We start from the raw sequence: 20,679 nt of genomic DNA on the forward strand, positions 1-20,679 counted from the left end.
CCAGTAGATGTTTCTGTGTGGATTTCTGTGTCTGCGGTTTCCTCCCATAGTCCAAAGACATGCGACATAGATGAATCGACCAAACCAAATTAGCACCATTAATGAGCAATTCTTAATTGCCATTAGCCATATAATAATCGGGGGAGTTCTCAAGACCAACCTGAGCTCAAACTCCTCTCGCCTCACAAACGGGAAGCAGCCCCGGGCTCGAGGATCTTATTAAAATGTTATTCGTTTTGTTTTTTAGGACAACAGTATCTCCAGCAGAAAAGATATCCAAAGATGCGGTTTTAAATTTAAAGAAATTGTTTTCAAAACAAATAAATACAGCAGAAGTCAATGATTTATTTGTATTATTTAGCCTGACATATTTACTGCTCCAAAATAAAGCATATTGTGTTCAAAGAGGAAAAGTTTTAGTTGTTTACCCAGACATTTAAAAAGAATATGTTTTAGAGCAGTAACCACAATGATTAATGTCATATGATAACCTTAGATAGAAATACCATCAGAATCTTATACTGGTCCATGCCTATTCCAAACCAGTTTCATCCAAATATCTTCTGTTGCGTTCAAAAGAAGAAACTCACAAACGTTTGGAAAAACTGGAGGGTGCATAAATAGTTTTAATTTGTTGGGTGAACTATCCCGTCAACACGATAAAAAGGTCACATTTCAGTTTAGCAGATTTTCTTTACAAATGTACAGCACGTGCCACATCTTAATGTTTATACATCTGTATTTTATAGCAAATAAACTGAATACAAACCAGCAGTGCAAACAGACAATCTTTTCCTCTGTAAACTAGGATCAAGCTTTGCCAGGCGTCTCTTCAAACCTTCACTTATATATCAACAATGAAAACATCTGATGTGCAGAAAGAGTCGTTACATGACTTGCTCTAAAACTGTTGAATAACACCGAGATCAGCAGACATTTGTTTGGCATGTTGGTAACAGACGAATGCATTTTTTTTTTCAGATTTTGCTTTTCGCCCTCATTGGCCTCTACTGTTCTCTGTGTGGACTGGAAAACTGAATCGCAGCGTATTTTCCATTGGTCATCCAGTCTGGATCCTGAGAGCTGATCTTCTCGGCCTGACCTGCCTGTAAGCCCACCTGAACATCAGCTTTTAGTGTCCTGAGACTGCAGAGAGGGGCTGGCTGGAACCCCCTAAGGGCTTGATCAAACCGAACAGTGTGCTCCCATTTCCTATCTCCAGTCAGCTTTCTGTAGTTCAAGTCTCCTTTGAAGAGAATCAGGTCTGAGGTCTGCAGTGTGTTGTAGAGATCCGCTGCATCCACCGGCATGTCGCAGAACTCATGGGGCAGAGTCCAAAACGGATGGTCGTGGTAGGACCAGGTGCCATCCTTCATGAAATGCTTCCATTGGACACCGCTTGCTGACATCCACTTGTGATTGGCTGCCATGGTCTGCTTGATGGTGCACTCGAAGTCTTGTTTAGTGACGTCTGAAACAAACCACGGGATGGACTTGCCATGAAATCGGATTTGCTTGGCCAGTCCTGATGAAATAAGGAAGTCGGCAAGGACTAGATCAGTTACGAGTTCAAAACCAGCGTTGTCTAAAATGATATCCACTCTCGCATGTTTCATCCCTGAGGATCTGAACCCTTGAGAAGCAACCAATGTTGACCAAACCATGCTGGAGTCATCCACTAGGATGAAGCGCTGAAGATCAGGGAGAGAATCAATGGGACTTGACTTTTGGGAGTTGTCCTGACCCGCAGAGATGGACAGATCACACTTGTTTCCCCACAGAGAGACCTAGAAAATACACAATAAACCTGATTATGTGAGCAACCCACAGCTTAGCATCAATAAAGTACTCAAGCACATGCTGAGAACAACAGCCACCCCTGGGCATGGGATTTGGTATAAACTGGAAGTCATTTTGGTTAACAAGATTCTCTGTTCTAAATTAAAGATGAGACTCGTTGAGCTTATGGTTATGGCTCTCACCAAACTCAATTCTGATTTCATATCTCCACACAAACAAGAACAGAGTTCAGAGAACTTTTTAGACCTAATGTTGCATAAACAATTGTTTTTAGATGGCATGGATGATTCAGTGTGTGATGTCACTGAAAACACTTGGGTTGCAACTAGCTACGTATATCAGAAGTCAAGTTGATCAGCTTTATTCACAGCATACTTCTTTTTAAACAACATTTAGCAAAAAAAGAGAAAAAAAATCTGGTGGCATGTCAATAAATGACCACACTAAGGAAATGTGAAGTTGATAAATCTTTAAGAGTGTTAAACTGCTGCACCACATGGATTTTTGGGGTGCCCTCACAAACTGTTGGTTAACTAAATTAGTTTATAAATAAACTTCACGAATGGATCACATGCTTATGATTGACCACAGCTGGTCCAACATAAGCGAAGCAGGATTCACCAATCAGATGATTCCTAACTCACTATAAATTATCTAAGTTCTTACCTTAGTTATCTTCATCTTGAAGAATCGCCCCTTCCACCCCCACTCCTCCCTCCTTTTCCCTGACAGGGTAGCACGGTGGCCCAGTGGTTAGCACTGTTGCCTCAAAGCAAAAACGTCATTGGTTCAAATCCTTACTTGGCCAGTAGATGTTTCTGTGTGAGGTTCTGTGTCTGCGGTTTCCTCCCACAGTCCAAAGACATGCGACATAGATGAATCGACCAAACCAAATTAGCACCATTAATGAGCAATTCTTAATTGCCATTAGCCATATAATAAGCGGGGGCGTTCTCAAGACCAACCTGAGCTCAAACTCCCCTCTCGCCTCACAAACAGAAGGGAGCCCCAGGCTTGAGGATCTTATGAGCTCAGGGCTTACTCCCGGGACAGCATGCCAAACTCGCTTTATAATCAACCAAACTCTTGAATTAGTTTTTAAAGATTTCAAAATGGCTTTTTGGTCGTGTTAAATTGAATGAGCTCTAACATTATCCATACTTAAATACAATACAGCCAATTATTGCCTGAACATGCAAAAAAATATATATTTATATATTTATTTAAATATTTAATTCTAAAGTCTGGATCATTACACTGGATGGTAATTTTGCAGTTTGGCCCATATTTTTGACATTTATTTTCACAAAAGTTAAATAAAACAAACAAAGCTGACAGTTAACTAGCATTTAAATAACTTTAGCAAATTTCATTTGATGCAGACATGAAAATGTGAGACTATCTTTGACCCCCATACTGACCTGGATCAACTTGAGGAAGTTCTCTTGCAGCTGTATCTCAGTCATGTTCTCCATGTTGGTGATGAGCTGCTGAAGGTACGTGCAGAGGGATTTAATTGCTTGCTGAGATTCAAAGTAGCTTTGAGTTTTTCCCTCCTTAAACGCGTCAAAGTTATGCATCGGTGGACTTCGGAAACACAAAACAGATCAATTAAACCATTATAAACGTGCCAATGCAAAATGGAGAGTACAATGAACATTGGTTTAACAAAACATTACAATATACTTTAAAGTACATTATAGATCAGTGTTTCTCAACCACGTTCCTGAAGGATCATCAACACTGCATGTTTTGGATGTCTCCTTTGTCAGTCACACCCATCACAGGTCTTTCAGGCACTGCTAATGAGCTGATGATCTGAATCAGGTGTGTTCGGTTAAGGAGAGAGGAATATGTGCAGGACTGGTGGTCCTCCAGGAACGTGGTTGAGAAACACTGTAATAGATAGCACTTTAAAATCAGTGCCTGTAATTTAAAAACGTGTAAATTTCCTTGTTAATTATTATTAAAGAATTTCTAGGCACATAATACTATTAAGTTATTCCTCATTTCATTTAGACCTTTTATGCATGCATTTCAGTGGTTTTCGTGACAATTGTGTTATTTAATTTATTTTATTTACTGTACTAACAAGTCACCTATAAGTTATACTTATATTAAATTACAACCCTTTTAATGTAAAATGTGATTGCCATGTGATCAGATGTCCTTGTAAAGAGATATCTCAACACTAACCACTTACAACAGTACATTTCTGTTCATAATACCACATTTAATCTAATTATACTATTTATATAGTTATACAACAAACATTTTGTTTGCATTATTATATTTGATGAGATTGTGTGTGTCCTATAGCCTTTTATTTACTGTGAGAAAAGTTTATTGATTAATTATATATTTTATTGCAACATGAAAAAAAGTTCCATCTGAACAAATGAAACTTTAGGCATGGTTTCTGCAGGTTTTACAGAGTTAAATGTAAGACTTTTTATGAAAGAAACTTTACACTCATAAAGGGCTAAAGGCTAAGGAATATTTCAAATGGCCCAGATCATTTATAATTTACTACATTTAATAATACAATTATACATTATTAATACACAATTAAAATAGTTTAGATTTTATTTTTTAGCTAAATATTTTAAATATTGTGTAAAAACAAGCAAGCTCTACTTGTATTCATACCCTTTTTCCCAACATAAACTGTCTATAAATAAAAAAATGAACAAATGTTTTAAAAGTTAATAAAAGTTTTAAATCTATAATGAACTAAATCTATGCACAACAATCTGTCCAGGTCGGTGTCCTCAACTGTAAATACATGGAGAACTTTTAAACAGATGTTATTTTAATGAAAACAATTAAACCATTATGATAAAGAGAGTTAAATATGACCTTTTTAAATAAAACATTGAAATTTATTGAGATGGATTGTTGGTTGTTGTATGGGTTTTGGCCATACATGAACAAAGGAAAATTAAGAGCTGTTTAAAAATGATTTAAGACCTACAACACAATATTTGAGTCAATTTATGACTTTTAAGGATTAAAATTTGGATTTTGAGGTAAGCCACTTTAAGCCTCCACAGAAACCCTGTTTGGGGTACTTAGACTTTTAATTGAGTTAGATTGTGACAAATCCCAAAGTCATGATTTTACTGTAACACAAATTCTCTGTGGACTTCTTAATTTGTCCTCATAATGTGTTGAGTTAGCAGATTTGCGTTACTTCATATACAGAGCCTCCTGGATCCTCCGGTACATGTAACACTCCACATAGAGCCATGGCGACTTGAACCAGCTGACCAGCTGCCCGTTCTCCATCAGATCCTGCTGTCTTCCCATGTATTCATTCCAGGCCTGTGTGTCCTCAGCATTATCAGTGAGAGCCAGCACAGGTTTGTCTGTCTGCAGTTCATTCCTCAGCTTAGACAGGAAGGAGATGGCCCTCTTCTCTGCCTCCGTCCCCTCCTGGTCAAACACAGGACGTTAAATCTGCTAGTAGATGCATGATTTACTTGAAGAGCAACATAACTTAGTAACAAGAGAAAGATATATACCTCTCCATATTCTTTAAAGAAATTGTCCTTATTGCGGTGTAATGTGTCCACCACTTTTGTGAGAATAGTTGGTAGTCGGTCTCTCACAGTCAGATAGGCAAAGGACCTAGAAATGGTAAATACATGAAACATTTTAGAATTAAAATAAATTGCAGGATAAACATTGCCAAGTTTGTTAGAAGACATAACTTAAATTTACATTACTAACGTTAGCTCTGCCAATTTGATAAATAAGGTAATCATAAATACATAAAATATAGGATTATATTTATTGAGTTATTGTCACGTAGTGTGGCCAGTGTAATCAATGGGTCGCAAAACCTCGTTAGTCGACTATGTAGACAGCATTTCTAGACATGATATGTGCCTCTCTAGCTGTACATGACTTGACACCATTAAACAAACAGTTTAAGCTGCTTTTAAAACACGACCATTGTAGGCTGTCATGCTTATATTGAAACTGAATAAGACGTTAAAAGACGACACATATCTCGGTGTAGGCTAATGGGCTACATTCATGTCGTAAACCGCTAGCACGAAAAAATGACTGTTAATGAAGACATACCCCTCAAACTTAGCAGAGAGCGACTGCGGGGGCATCGTTCCCTCTGCCTCCATCTTTGCAAACAGGAAGAACGCGTGAGGTGATTTTCAACAAGCTTTATTTAAGAATGGTCGGTGAACAATTACAAGGTAGTATAGTTGTCTAAAATACCATGTGTTCTTCATACACATACCGCAGTAGCACATTCAGTCACAAATATAAACATCATATTTTATGTTTTATTAGGAATCATACGCCAACTTTAAGCTGTCAAAATCTCTCGATCATTGGCACTACTGACCTCTAGTGGGTATGTAAAGAAAACGCTACGATGTGAGACATCCTCCTCACAATATTCGTGTTTATCTCATTTAAATTATCACGCTATTCACAAACTATTCATTTATTATCACTTCGATTTGAACAACCACTGGACTGAACACATTTTTTCCACACATGATAAAATAAAATCCACATAAAATTTTCCAAAACCACATTTCATGTGTATTTCAAGTGTTTCATTTATGATTTTAACATCAAGCTCATGTGGGTCTCCTGTTGAGCTGGTCATTCAGTCTGGTCTTTTGGCTGGTATTAAACAATTTTGGGCTCTTTTCTGCCTGTCAAGCTGGGTGACCAGCCGGCCAGAGAACCAGCTCAGTCTGGTTTAAATTTCATTTTTTAACATATAGGTAAACTGGGATGGTTCTAGACCTCTTTTTTAGTCTATTATTTTTATTCATCATGTGATTTTGTTCATCATTTATTTATCATGCCTTTAAGTAAAACATATTGAACCATTTTATCCTCTGATATTGTGTGTGTGTGTGTGTGTGTGTAAGTCCATACGCACAGAATAACAAAAACTAATGTTGATAAGAAAAACATTTTGAACCATTTCCCCCTTTTTTAGATTTAGTTTGTGTGTGTGAGATAGTCCTTTGTTAAGTGCTTTTACATTTACTGTTATCAGTAATAGTAGCGCACTAACCCCTCTGAGGATAAAATCCTAGAACAGCCCTGTAACATTTAAAGATTCAAATAAATATCTAAGTGATTGTTACTGATTTACTTTCATTGATTTAAAAGATAGCTCGGGTTTGTTTTATATATCTAATCTACATGCAACCTTCAGTAACAAAACGTAGACACTATACTAGCTAAACAAACTGAATTTTATTACTCAGTCTACAAACAACAGCAGCAATTCAAACTAAATCATATTTAAGGATGATAATGTGATTTTCAAACATTGGAAACAGAAAACAGACCCAGATGTCTTTATCACCCCAGTAGACCACATGGCCTGAACAGCAGCTTGTTTTCCACCACCCCCCAACTTCCCTTTCCTTTTTTTTTTTTTTTTTTACAAACCCACAGCTTGAAATTGTCATCCTCATTTAGCATTCTTAAATGTCCATGCATGCTGAAAAATTCCAATTTTTTTCCTCATTTCTTGTTTGAGTTTATTCACGTTATTTCCCTTGTTGTTCATTTCCTGACATCTCTAGCAGGTCTGCTCAGATCCTGTTCACTGGACACAAGTGAAGCGAAAAGGAAAATGTTTAATCTCCAATTGCAGTGTTAAGAATTGAGCTCAATTTCTTAAGGTAATTAACTAAAAAAAAAAAAAAAAAAACAACTTTGAAAAATATTTCCTCTTATCATTATCACTGAAGTGTGGCTCATGAAAGAACCCAGTCCTGGTTCAGGATGTCACAGTGTTTACCTTTCTGGTTTAGGGTAAAATATAATAAATTGATAGTGAAAACACAGATTAAGTATAGTCTTTCTGTGTCCAAAAAATACTTTTATTCAGCACCCTTATTTGGATAGTTCACCCAAAACTGAAAATTCTGTCATTATTTATTATTATTTACTTACCCTTTACTTGTTCTAAACCTGTTTGACTTTCTTCTGTTGAACACTAAATTATTTTGATATTTTGAAGTATTTGTTTTTCCTACAATGGAAATAAATTGTTACAGGTTTTCAACTTTCTTCGAAATATCTTCTTTCTGTTCAACAGAGGAAATAAACTTTGGTACTATTTGAGGGAGAGTAAATAGTGTGTACATTTTATGTTTGGATGATTTATCCCTTTAAGACTAAACAAATTGGAGCAACAATAGTAGTGCGATACATATTTTTAAACTGCATTATTTTTCTTCATTTAAAATTTAGGAAAATATTTAAATTTGTAGCAAATAGATAAAATATATTATCAGTCAGATGCGTTTAATTAAAAAAATCAATAATTAAAAAGTGTATCAGGCTACTCTTATAATCTTTCGTCAATACATTTTTGTAATATATTGTCTTTTCCCAGTAAACGATACGAGCATAAATGTTTAGTTGAAAGCATGTTTAATGCCGATTATGAGAATGTAATGATCCTCATTAAGTACATTGCAACCGGTAGGCGTGAAATCATCGCGCGTCTTCAAATACTACGTGCATTTCTCGTGCTCCCCTTACTTTTGGCTCTAAAAGTGCACAGTCTGTCTGTCAACTGAAATGCAAATCGCCCTGCTGCGTGTATCTGTCTCGATACGTTATCTTCATGTGGGGGTGGGTAGCGTGACCTACGGCTATCCAACTCCACGAAAATCCGTTTATGTGTAACGTTCACCAACGATCGGCGCCCTGAACGACTGCTCAACATTCGTCTCCGCCGCACCGTGAACACATGAGCAGAACGAACGACACCCATAACGTTCACCAGCGCACTCGTTTGGCGGCTCTCAGCGCCAAAGACCGTTTGTTTTGGCATCCCAGGGAAGTGGGTTTTACAACCGCTGTTTTTAAGCCCTTTTAGACAGTCATGTGATTGTAACGTAACCCGACCGGAAAACACCGACGACCATCGCCGCCAATGCTGCGTTTGAGAGGAACAGAGCAGCTGCGAGCCCAACGGACAAGTCCTCCGGTAACAGACAGCAACTCGCCGAACTCCACACGCCCGAGCGGAGCAAAGGTACGTGTGTTTACATTTATCAACCTTTAATTTGTGCGCTGTTTGTTGGTTTATTTAGTTTCGTTTATTTCTTCGGTGACCACCCCTTCCCCCAGTGCGTGTGTGTCCGTTTCACGAAGCACCGTTTATTTTCGCTTCTCGCCTCTGATGCTCGTTCTGCCTTGTTGTTGTTGTGAATTTTCGGCTGTATTCGCGGTACGGCGGCCGGATCGGGTGCTGGTCGAGTAGCGAGCGTCTGCCCGTGATCTTATCAGTCATCACGTTTCAGTTTTTGACGGTTTATTTTCTATTTGCGAAGAAAAACAGATTGCGGAAGTGGTCGGTCTCTGCGGGAGATCTGTCCGTTCCACGTGTCTCCGTGGTGGGCGGAGCGAGTTTACAAACCCACAATGAGAGCGAGCTGAAGTTAGACGTGTGATAATCTGTGTATGAGAGATTGAATAGCTCAACAAAACACCTGTAAACGGTTAATAAATGTACTTTGATAAACAAAAATGTTACTGTTTGCACTGTTTACATACTTTCTGGATACTGGGGGGCTCGTATGGAATTAAATGTCCACCCAGTGAGATTTGTTTATAGAAAAACTTAACACAGGTAAAAAGTAAACATGCTTCTGTAAAATAGAAAAAATGATGTACACTTACCTGAAATATCATTTATCTACAAAGAGCTACTGGAAATATGCTACTTCCTCATGGGTGCTGCCATGTTGACATCACATGATCACGTGTAAAAAAGCAGCAGAGCTCCTCAGTCAGGTTCCGGAGATAATCAATTTATTCATTTCTTTTATAAAATTATATATTGCTTTTTAAGAATTACATGGAGAGGTAGACATGCTGTGAGAAGTTGGTGAAGAATATTTTAACCTGTAAAAAGCATCATGACAAAACGACTCTAGTCCTTGACTGCCCCATGAAGCATATACACTTTGCTAAACAATAATTGTCAAAAACATTGTGTCTCACAAGTAGTATGTTTAAATTCATATGCTGAATTCATAACTTCCTTCTGACTATTTTCACTTTCTATAGCAAAAAATAGTATGAATAGGAATACTATTTGGTTCAGTAGCTTTCATAAAACACTAAGTATCTGGTCAAGTTTCAATGTTTGATTTCACTAATTTGGTTTGGTTAAATCATTACTTTTTATTGAGGTCAAGTTTGTTTTATATTTGCACATTCTTTCGGTGACAACTTGTGACAGGCTACCTATATCGATTTCCATGATAATTTGAATATTCGGTCTGAAATCACATGTAAGTATGACTTTAAACAGCATTAGCACTATTTATTTGACTGTGAGCAATCTTGTACTTTAATAGTCGATAGCTGCTATTTAGGCATGGGCCGGTATAAGATTCTGACGGAATGAAAACCTTGTATAAAAATATCACGGCATGACGGTATTGTGATAACTGCTCTCAAATATGCTCTTCTGGTTAAAAAAACAACAACTTTTTTTTTCCTATTGAACACAAGATATTATATTTTAAGAAACATTTAAAATATTTTGGAACAGTAAACATGCTAGGCTAAATAATTTCAGTAAAGCACTTGAAAAACTTGAAAAGGCATCTTTGGATATCTATCTTTTCTTTGGATATAAAGTCATTGTTTACGTGCACAGCACATAGGATGGACATAGCAGCATAGGATGTTGGTTTATAAGCAATTTGTTTCTCAAATGTTTGCTGAATCATCTGCTGACCAGTAGCTTTTGATGAAGGGTCCTTTTCTGCTACTGCTTCCCTAAAAAAAACTAAATAAAATATTTGTTAAAAAAAAAAAAAATAACAAAACCAAAAAGAAACCTTACCTAAAACTTGGTATAACAGAGTTTTTTGCGGTTTTAAAACCTTGACTTTTCCAAACTGTGGTAGACCTTGAAAACGGTAATGTCCCATGCCTACTGCTCATATGATTTCACTATTTAGAATTTCCAAAGAGTACTTTTCTGAAATGAATAAGGAGAATGTCATGGGATGCTGGGATCCGAACTTGGGACGCCCTGACGTGCTACTGCACCATATGTCCATGCGCTAACCACTACGCTATTGCACCGACTGGGACTGCACAATGCTAAAAATCTCTTTTGGTGTGCTTTGTTCACTGTGACTCTGGTTGGTGCAATTTTCTGTCCGGGATAAGGAATAACATAGCTTTTACAAAAATTCTGCTTATGAACGTGGTTGTTTCCAAATTAGGTTGAATTCATGGAAATGGATGGGTCATCAAAAGCAATTGATTAATATCCGCAGAGCTCATAACAGGCCTCTCTCTAAATAAGTCTGGTTTGTCATTTATTGCTAAAAAAGTATTTTCTTGTTGAAAAAAATGACTGTTGATGAACATGCTGTCTGTAGAAAAAAAAAGTTTGCGGTAAACATAATTCTGGTACACAAAAACTGCAATATTTCACCCATATTACAATGAATTAAATGCATTGAATGGAATCTGAGATTGTCCATTATATGTATGTGTAAAATAGAGTTGTTTAATGATTAATCATGGCTAATTAAGCAAAATAAAGCGTTGTATTTCATTATACTGTGTACTGTGTATATGTATTATGTATTATTTGTAAATGCACACAAATGCTAGTGTATATACTTTTAAAAAGATTTATGTATATTAATATGTATGTATAATTTAATCATATTTATTGGGGATGCACCAAAATGGAAATTCTGGGCAGAAACCGAAAAATCTGCATGCGTTCGGCCGAAAATGCTTATTCATTCATTCATTCAATTTCTTTTTGGCCTAGTTTCTTTATTAATCCGGGGTTGCCACAGCGGAATGAACCGCCAACTTATCCAGCACATGTTTTACGCAGCAGATGCCCTTCCAGCCGAAACCCATCTCTGGGAAACACCCACACTAATTCACACATATACACTACGGACAATTTAGCCTACCTAATTCAGCTATAGTGCATGTCTTTGGACTGTGGGGGAAACTCTTCACAGAAACGCCAACTGACCCAGCCGAGGCTCGAACCAGCAAGCTTCTTGCTGTGAGGCGACAGCACTACCTACTGCGCCACTGCATCACCCCAGAAAATGCTTAGTAAAATAATTTATTATTTTATTACATAACTGCAATTTTCATGCCTGATTGTAATTTCCAATTTGTTTTAGTAAGTGTGCTCATACCAAAAGATATGACCTGCTGATACCAATTTTTGGTAAATCTGTAATTATTATTCTATAATATGAAATATATTATTCTGAAGATCTATAATTGTCAGAATATATACAAACAAAATAACCTTTTGTTGCATTTTTTCAAATGAAGAAATGTACAGAATTATTTTTTAATAAATGTAAATAAATGTTTTAATTATGTAAATATGTATTAATATTCATTATTAAAATAAACAATAGTTAAATTATTAGGTAAATGCAAACTTTTTTTACTTTGTGTGTGATTTTGTTTAATCTATTAATCGTTTATCTGCACTAGTGTAAATAACGGAGAGGAAAAAACAAAATGTGTCAATCAACAGCAGTTAATAAACAAAATTCCAGCATTCAAAACCAACGAGGGTCCATATAGTCCATATGCATATAAAGTCACTGGCATGACTGGACAGTGAAAGGAGAACAAGCTCAATGTGAACTAAAACAATTGTTAAGAAAAGCAGTCTTTCCACACAGCTGTGTGACATTACAGCCCATGCTTTTAAAGACCACTGTCAGGCGTGTCCTTTCTCCATTCGAGATGGGTTGAGTGGAAGTAGCCTCAGGAATGCTGACTGAAGAGCCAGTCATGTGACGCACAAAGCCTGTGATTGACCTTTAGGGTAATGGACATTCAAGGCACAGAGGCTGCTGAGCTGGTTTCTGCTAGATGAGGGTTAATAACCTCAGGGATCAGGGCTCATTGTTCAAAGGTTGCCTCATATGTTTAGCCCTTGGCTGTATCTGAACGCTCTGTTGGGGACTGCGTTGTCAGGGTTACTTGTAGTCTTCAATATAATTGCTGGTGTACAACATGACAGTATTCACAATTATTATTACAATTTATTTATTTGTTTGAATTAGTTTATTATTATTTTGTTTAAACAATTTGTTTGATTCATTTAGAGGTCTTAAAATGACAAATATATCTTAGAAGAAGATGCAAAAATTTCAATCAGGGGTGAATGCTTACCTGGATCTTCTGCCCTCCGCCATCAATGATATTTTTGATCTTCATATTCCTAGTTCATTCGTGGTACTTTATCTAGGAGATATTCTTATTAAACTTGAAAAGGAGGATAGATATCTATTTAAGATAGTTTTGGCAACAAGTTAAAAAGCTATAACCAGGAAATGGTATAAAGAAGACCCACCAACTAAACATGAATTGTTCAGTTGAGGAAATGGGAAAAAATAACACATGCACTTTGATTACAATTAGAGATCTTTGAAAAGAAATGGAGTAAATGGCTGGCTTTCTCCACAACAACAAAATAATTGTCTATAATTGAACATTTACATAATTCTAGAGGTTATGCATCATTATTAAAATATGTTTGGCAACCTTTTATTATATTTTATTTTATACTTGTTTTATTTATTTATTTATTTTCCTGATGAGGTAACTTTAATATTTTCATATATGTATGTATATAGATATATATGTATTATTAGTTTTTGTTTGTTTTGTTCCCAGTGGTTATATGTTCCTAAAAAATCAATAAAAACTAAGTATAAAAATAAATAAAATAAATAAAAGTACTAGGGCTGGGTGATTAATCGATAAGTAATCAATATCAGCATTCAGAAACTATAATCGATCCATTTTTTTTCAGGTCAATTTTTTCAATTCATTTCTCTACAGTGTGTCACCTACTACTCTGTTAATACTCCGTCGAGCGGACACGTATTTTCCGGCACAGCCTTCGCGCAGTCGCATATCCCTCGCCGTGGCTGACGCCAGCCCTGAAGTTATTTATTTAAAAAAACAAAAGTGACAGTTCATTTTGGGCAACGTATGTTTTAAGGTCAGTTGTTCAGCATTGATGTTCAATGAATAATCATAGATAGTAGGTAGTGTGTGTTTCCTTTAATTATTTTAAAATTAATTGAGATTTAGATTTTAGGCCAAATCACCCAGCCATAAAAAGTACTGTAATTAAATCCCATCACTTAAAACAGATATTTGCACTAATCTACATATTTCAAGTTAATCATATCAAGTTAATATATATATTAGTAGCACAAAACATGGGGAAGAGCTGTGTGCCAAAGTGTAATGCTTGTGGTTAGAAGTTTGTTCTAAAATGAACAATAGTACTGCTTAAAATAATTATACATATCAAGTGTACTTTAGAGTTTAGCTTCTTGTTTGACGTTACAGTGTTTTATTTCACATTTATAGCTGTCCACTGCAGAAGAGGTCTATGTCAACAGACAACTAAACAGCCTTCTTTCACACAGTCTTTTTTTGGTGCATTGTGGTCTGTAGTAGACAGGAAGTTGACTGTCTTCTCTGGCCCCTTCTGTGTAGGTGGAAGTATGGAGCTGGCCAATCATGGTCTTATCCTTCTGCAGCAGCTCAACGCGCAGAGGGAGTTTGGCTTCCTGTGTGACTGCACGGTCGCAATCGGCGATGTCTTTTTCAAAGCACACAAGGCCGTTCTGGCCGCATTCTCCAACTACTTCAGAATGCTATTCATACACCAGGACAGGTAAAAGATTCATATGTGCTTTTCAGAGTTCACTATATAAGCTTGGTATGTGTTAAAATGCTAGTCTATTAATTATTCATGTTATCGCCTGTAAATAGCTAATATTGTCAAAGTAGACAATATTTGTTTAAATTAATAAATAGCTACAAAAAAACTCAATTTACACACCACTACACTGTGCAGCATGATAAATGGAAATAAATTTTGAGATTTGGTAAAGAAGGCTTAAACAGTAAAACAGTAGGTGTCACACACTTGCTAACTAGGGCTGTATCCGAAATCACCCCATATATCCTCATTCAGTATTCCCTACATTAGTCCACTTAAATGAGTACAAGTGAGTGAATTTGAGCACTGAGTGCACCTAAAGAGATGCCTTTTGTGTTTGTCCATTGCTGGTTGTTAAATTCAGATTTCTTGGACTGTATTTTGATTTCTGTCATGTCTTCAAACATTAATTTAACAATAAATTAATTAATATATGTTTGTAAACTAACACCGATAGGATTCCAATCTGTATGCCATCTTATGCTCAGATGCAGAAATGTATTCAGTGAGTGAACTCTCACACTGCAGTATTCTCTAACTGTTGACTGTACGTCTGTTGTACATTCATTAATCCAGTGATATTGTAGGATTCATTGAGTGCACTTCAGAACATCCATATGGTTTCAGACTAGAGCTGGGCAGTATGGCAAAAATGCAGTCTCTAATAATTTTCCCAATTGAATGATAACGATATATATTTCAATATATATGTTGTTAATGCTTCCAGATTTAAAAGAGTACCCTAACAGTGACTGGAGCCACAAAAATTTGAGGGTCTATTGAATGGCATAACATTTTCGGCCGATAAATTTTTTGGTGGCTAAATTTGGTACTCTCTAATATCAACACACTTTTAGATTCCCACTGTTGCAGATTTCTGCTGTGTGCTTAACTCTTAGATCAATATAGAGTGGTTTGAGGGTGAAGGTTCTTCCTCAAATGCACAAACCCCAAAGCCAAGGGTGTGATCTCTCGCTCCTCAGGAACATGAACTGTCATCTCTGGAAAAAGAAAAATTTGTGTTTTCATTGTGAATAATGATAATAAATCTTTATGTTTTTGAAATGTGCATTGTGATTTCTTAAATATTTTCAATGTTTTTAACAGGGTATCCGTGGGATCTTAAATCAGAAGCAAAATTTTACGCCTTAAAAAGTCTTAAATTGACTGAAATATTGTGTTGGGTCTTAATTGAACAGGTCTTAATTTTCCTTTGTTACACTCATACAATCACCAACAATCCATCTCAAAACTTTCAACTATTTTTTATTTAAAAAGGTCATTTTTACCTCTATTTACCATCATGGTTTAATTATTTTCCTTAAAATAGCATTTGTTTAAATGTGCTCCATGTATCTGCTGTTGAGGACACTGACCTGGACAGATTGTTGTGCATAGATTTAGTTTTAGTATAAGTTTTTTCAACAATTGTTCTTTTTTTTAATTAAAAAAGCTTATCATTGTTATCGGCATAAATTTTATAATATTGTTTATCGGCCTAGCCCTATTTCGGACACCATTACAAATTCGGATGCAGGCCAGGTATATTCACTAAACACCTGGGAATCTCCCACTACCAGACATTGAAATTATTCTGTTTACTACCGAGTCTAAATCTGACTGTCAAACATGTTTGATATCGTCTGCATGGATGGAAACAGTTACAGTTACAGTTACAGTTTCTGGCCATTATACACTGCATAATTTTCATCTCCATTGGCCCAACATGTATGATTACAGCTTTAGAGATCACATTTTTTTTTATCAGCGTTATTAAATTATCAGTGTTTTTAAATATTAACTTTAGTGTTGGTCATGATCGCAAAGGCAATTTACATATAAAATGTAAACGATCCAATGCACAAATATTGATATTAGATTCCAATGCACTCTATGCACTCTAATCACCATTTAAGAACAATAATTTTTCATTGTCATTATGAATGAGGCACAATAAATGCATCATTTAGAAATAGAATTTTCAAAAATTAGCAATTAACTAATAAGCTAAACAGAAGCATTAAAGCATTTTCACAGAACAACAATTGTATCCCCAAACTGAATCTTTGTTGCTTTTGTCTTCTTAACCAGTGACTGTGTTCGCTTAAAGCCTGCTGACATTCAGCCGGATATCTTCAGCTACCTCCTCAACCTGATGTACACCGGCAAACTGGCGACACAACTCATCGACCCGGCCCGCCTGGAGCAGGGGGTCAAGTTCCTTCACGCGTACCCTCTCATTCAGGAGGCAACTCTGGCTAGCCATGCGGCTCAAGCACACCCTGAGGTCAATCTCCCTCTGTCATCCTCTCTTTATGGCATTCAGATATCAGACCAACAGGCCACGCTCACAAACCGCCTCTCAGCGAGAACACCTCTATCCTCACCATTCGACTTAGAAGGAAGCGGTTTGCTGGATGGGAAGTGCTCTACAGCAAGCAAAGCTACCTCACAGACACGGCCTGGATCCAAACACAGGCATGCGCCATCAGAACCAGAGGTAGAAGCGTCTGCGAGCATCAGTCAGTTTCTGAGGGAAAGCGCCGAGCCGGAAACATCTGCAACTGAAGCTCCGTCTTGTTCTCTGAGCGCCAACACAATTCTACACGTGAAGCCCAGCATCATGAGAAGAACTTCCTCTTTGAGAAAGCATTACACATGTCATGTTTGTGGAGGCCGCTTCACGCAGCGAGGAGCTTTACGAGAGCATCTGCTCCTGCACACTCAGGCTATGCTTCCCCTGGTGTTGGAGTCTGTTGGCGCAGCTTCCCCTATGCTAAGCGGTGGTGCCGCTACGCCTGAGGTGGAGGAAGTTTTCCGAGGCAGTGAAGCTGCTGCTGCCACTCCAATAATCGTGGATGTGCCCAGTGACAGCGAACAGCATCCATACTCAAAAGACTCACCCCATCCTGAAACTGCCATGCCTGTCCCGACGACGACTGCGGTCAGCCTGTGCACAGCACAGCCTCAAGCAGACACGCCTCCACCATCTGATATAGCTGATATTGACAACCTAGAGGGTGCGGCTGACATGGAGCGGGAAGTGAAGCGGAGGAAATATGAGTGCTCTACTTGTGGCCGCAAGTTCATCCAGAAGAGCCACTGGAGGGAGCACATGTACATTCATACGGGCAAGCCGTACCGCTGCAGCGCCTGTGGCAAGAGCTTCTGCCGAGCCAATCAGGCAGCGCGGCACGTCTGCATGAATCTGGGCTCAGAGCCAGCCTACACCATGGTGGACCGGCAGAGCATGGAGCTGTGCGCGGCGGATGACTCCAGCCAGATGGAAGCGATGTTCCTCGGCTCGTCGGGGAGACCGTACAAATGCAATGTGTGTGAAATGACCTTCTCTAGCCCTAATGAGGTGATCAAGCACCTGTGCTTCAACCAGGGGGCGCTCTCTGGTGGAGTGCCTGGAGAAATGGGCATCAGTGGGCTGAACAATGACAGCCTGGCCAAAGACGAAGGCTCGGATTCATCCAATGGTGGGCCGCTGATGACACCCATCAAAACTGAGGAGGTGTTTGTGGAATAGCTTCACACATACGTCACTGCGAAGTGTTGCTTTTTTTTAATGCGTTGCATATGAATTATGGGTAAATTATGAAAAGATGTTAAGCTACAGATGGAAGTTTCTGTTATATTGTTGCTGTTTTCTTCTACTGAAATGTACATTCTGCTTTATGCTTTTATAACCTTCAGATTTGGTTGGTATATTTATAACCCATTTATAGTACATTTAGTCCAACAACTCCTGCTTCATTCTGTGTTTCTTTAAAGGGTTTTATTGGTTACTTGGGTCATTTAGCGTTTTGGTTGTGGTTAAAGCTCTTCCTCTGTCTAACCGTCTACAGGAAGAGGATGTTGTGAACTGCTGGAATCCTGCGCTCATCTCAGTGAACATCAGACTTCTCATTAGATTCGCTCAAAAGAGTATTTATAATAAAGCAAAACACCAACACTTCTTTTGTGGAAATCGATGCAATTTTGTGAGCAGCTAGGTGTGGGTTTTGGGTTAAAGATGAGCATTCTCTACCTCAACTGGCTTTAGACATGCAATACAAGACCAACCTGAAATTTGCATCAAAGGGTCGAGGATCAAAGTCTACTTTATCTTCCAGTGCCTCCGAGTAGTTTTTCTTTCTGACGCTGTTGCTAATTTCTCATTACATGCTCTGGGCTCACAAGAGCAAGGTGTAATTTTAGATAACATTCATGATGCTCAACAGGGATGTTCAATCTGGCCCCGCGTTTATGTTAGCGTTAATGTGACGTAGGATATATTTGCCTAATTATCCACTTTTTGTTTTTTTTTACAGTACTTTTTTGTGCCAATTAACCCCGCCTAAAGATAAACATCCATGCTGTAGAATTGGTCAGCGGATCGTCAGTCTGTTTGCGTTCCTCTCACTGTGGTTAAACATGTTTACAGTCGTGCTGTGTGTGTGTTTAATCAGCGTTATTATTACCGAGTGTGTGTGTGTGTGAGTGTGAATTTAGCAAACACTGTGGCCAATCCTACACCTGTACCTAACGTTGATTGAAGGGAGAGATTCCTGTCGCTGATTTCATTTCGCAACGAGATGATTTGCTTGAATATGCTCTTAAATGGCTTATTTTTGAGTTTTATGTAACTTTTCTAATTTTGTGTACAGTGCTTTATTTACAAAGAATTTTATAATCTCAAAGGTTGTATATTGTTCGACGCATTTACTGTAGAATATTATCCATTTTAGTGTAGTCTACATTTGGTTGTATTTCTGTTGTAACAAAACTCTGTCAGCGAGTTAAAGCACTGAAACATCCCTGACTACTCCTCAGTTCTGCTTGTGCTACATCAGGAAACTTATCCTGTCATTTTAAACCAGGTCCATTTACGCTCAGATTTCTTCATCTTTCTCTTTATAAGAGCACCGTGACTTCTGTTACTACTGAATAGCTTGTTAGACCACAGGAATAACCGTTGGCTTCATTTTGTTACATGTAGGGTTTTTAGTTTTTAATTGTGATGTTAATTTGGACGAGGTTTTATGTCCCCTAGTTGTAAACATATACATGCAGTTTCATGCCTTTTTTTTTGTGTAGTATTGTTGTGTCTTCATTATTTGTACATATGCAAGCTGTTACTCTTTCAGCAGTTTTAGGGAAGGTTTGAGGGTGAAGGTTCTTCCTCAAACGCACAAACCCCAAAGCCAAGGCTGTGATCTCTCGCTCCTCAGGAACATGAACTGTCATCTCTGGAAAAAGAAAATTCCTCATTTGCGTTTTCATTGTGAATAATGATAATAAATCCTTATGTTTTTGAAATGTGCGTTGTGATTTCATAGATATTTACAAAGTTTTTTTTTTTTTTTTACAGGGGGTTTTAAATCTCAGTCAAACTTTTAGGCCTTAAAAAGTCTTAAATTGACTGTGTTAGGTCTTAATTTTCTTTTGTTCGTGTATAGCTACCCAATTTTGGCCAACACCCATACACCAACGATCCATCTCAAAAGTTTAATCTTTTTATCATTTTACCTCTATTTACCATCATGGTTTAATTGTTCATAGATTTAGTTTTATTTTAAGTTTTTTTTAAACAATTGTTAACTTTTATTATTGTTTTAACGAAAGTTTATGTTGGGAGAAAAAGTGTATGAGTACAAGTAGAGCTTGCTTGTTTTTACACAATATTTAAATATTTTGCTAAAAAAATATCACAAATATTTTTAAAAAGTATTATTAAACTATTTTAGTATTATTAAATGAATTAAATTATATATATTTTTTGATCAGACAAATAAAAATCTTTTTCATCTGAGCCATTTGAAAAATTCCTTAGGGTTTAGCCCTTTATGAGTCTAAAATGTAATTTATAATGTTTTTTTTTTTTTTTTAAGTCTTAAATTTAACATTGTGGAATCTGCAGAAGCCCTGTTTTAAGAAATTAACTTGATTTAGAAAACGTAAAAATAAGGGGGAAAATATTTTAACCTACTGATGAAAACTGTCCAATATTTCAAATACAAATTCTGATGCTGATCTCTATTTTTCACCACGTTTTCAGTTGTTAACAGAGATTTATTGGGGGGGTTTAATCACAAGTGAAACAATTTTACCAG

The 20,679-nt window shown here is 37.2% G+C and overlaps 2 protein-coding genes across 2 annotated transcripts; one reads left to right on the forward strand and one right to left on the reverse strand.

Moving 5' to 3' along the window:
- Positions 1 to 606: 606 nt before the first annotated feature.
- Positions 607 to 6,709, reverse strand: armt1 (acidic residue methyltransferase 1). Its single transcript, XM_056481638.1, has 5 exons — positions 5,890 to 6,709; positions 5,325 to 5,430; positions 4,994 to 5,235; positions 3,222 to 3,387; positions 607 to 1,787 (listed from the first exon to the last, which is right to left on the reverse strand). Exons 1-5 carry the CDS (start codon positions 5,940 to 5,942, stop codon positions 1,008 to 1,010), a joined length of 1,347 nt encoding a protein of 448 aa, XP_056337613.1. The 5' UTR covers positions 5,943 to 6,709; the 3' UTR covers positions 607 to 1,007.
- Positions 6,710 to 8,368: 1,659 nt separating this feature from the next.
- zbtb2b (zinc finger and BTB domain containing 2b) lies at positions 8,369 to 19,885 on the forward strand. The gene is made up of 3 exons (XM_056481494.1): positions 8,369 to 8,845; positions 14,350 to 14,530; positions 16,670 to 19,885. The coding sequence occupies exons 2-3, from the start codon at positions 14,358 to 14,360 to the stop codon at positions 18,111 to 18,113; spliced, it is 1,617 nt and encodes a 538-aa protein (XP_056337469.1). The 5' UTR covers positions 8,369 to 8,845; positions 14,350 to 14,357; the 3' UTR covers positions 18,114 to 19,885.
- Positions 19,886 to 20,679: the final 794 nt, after the last annotated feature.

Source organism: Danio aesculapii, chromosome 20 (genome assembly GCF_903798145.1).
Source record: "Danio aesculapii chromosome 20, fDanAes4.1, whole genome shotgun sequence".
NCBI classification, from domain to species: Eukaryota; Metazoa; Chordata; class Actinopteri; order Cypriniformes; family Danionidae; genus Danio; species Danio aesculapii.

Bases quoted from the DNA above. Each gene is read 5' to 3' on its own strand.
- armt1 (XM_056481638.1), bottom strand. From the start codon at position 5,942: ATGGAGGCAGAGGGAACGATGCCCCCGCAGTCGCTCTCTGCTAAGTTT. The intron at 3,388-4,993 runs GTAACGCAAATC...GTGTTTCCGAAG, and splicing joins CAGGAGGCTCTGTATATGAA to TCCACCGATGCATAACTTTG. The intron at 1,788-3,221 runs GTCAGTATGGGG...TGTATTTTCTAG, and splicing joins ACTTCCTCAAGTTGATCCAG to GTCTCTCTGTGGGGAAACAA.
- zbtb2b (XM_056481494.1), top strand. From the start codon at position 14,358: ATGGAGCTGGCCAATCATGGTCTTATCCTTCTGCAGCAGCTCAACGCG. The intron at 14,531-16,669 runs GTAAAAGATTCA...CTTCTTAACCAG, and splicing joins CTATTCATACACCAGGACAG to TGACTGTGTTCGCTTAAAGC.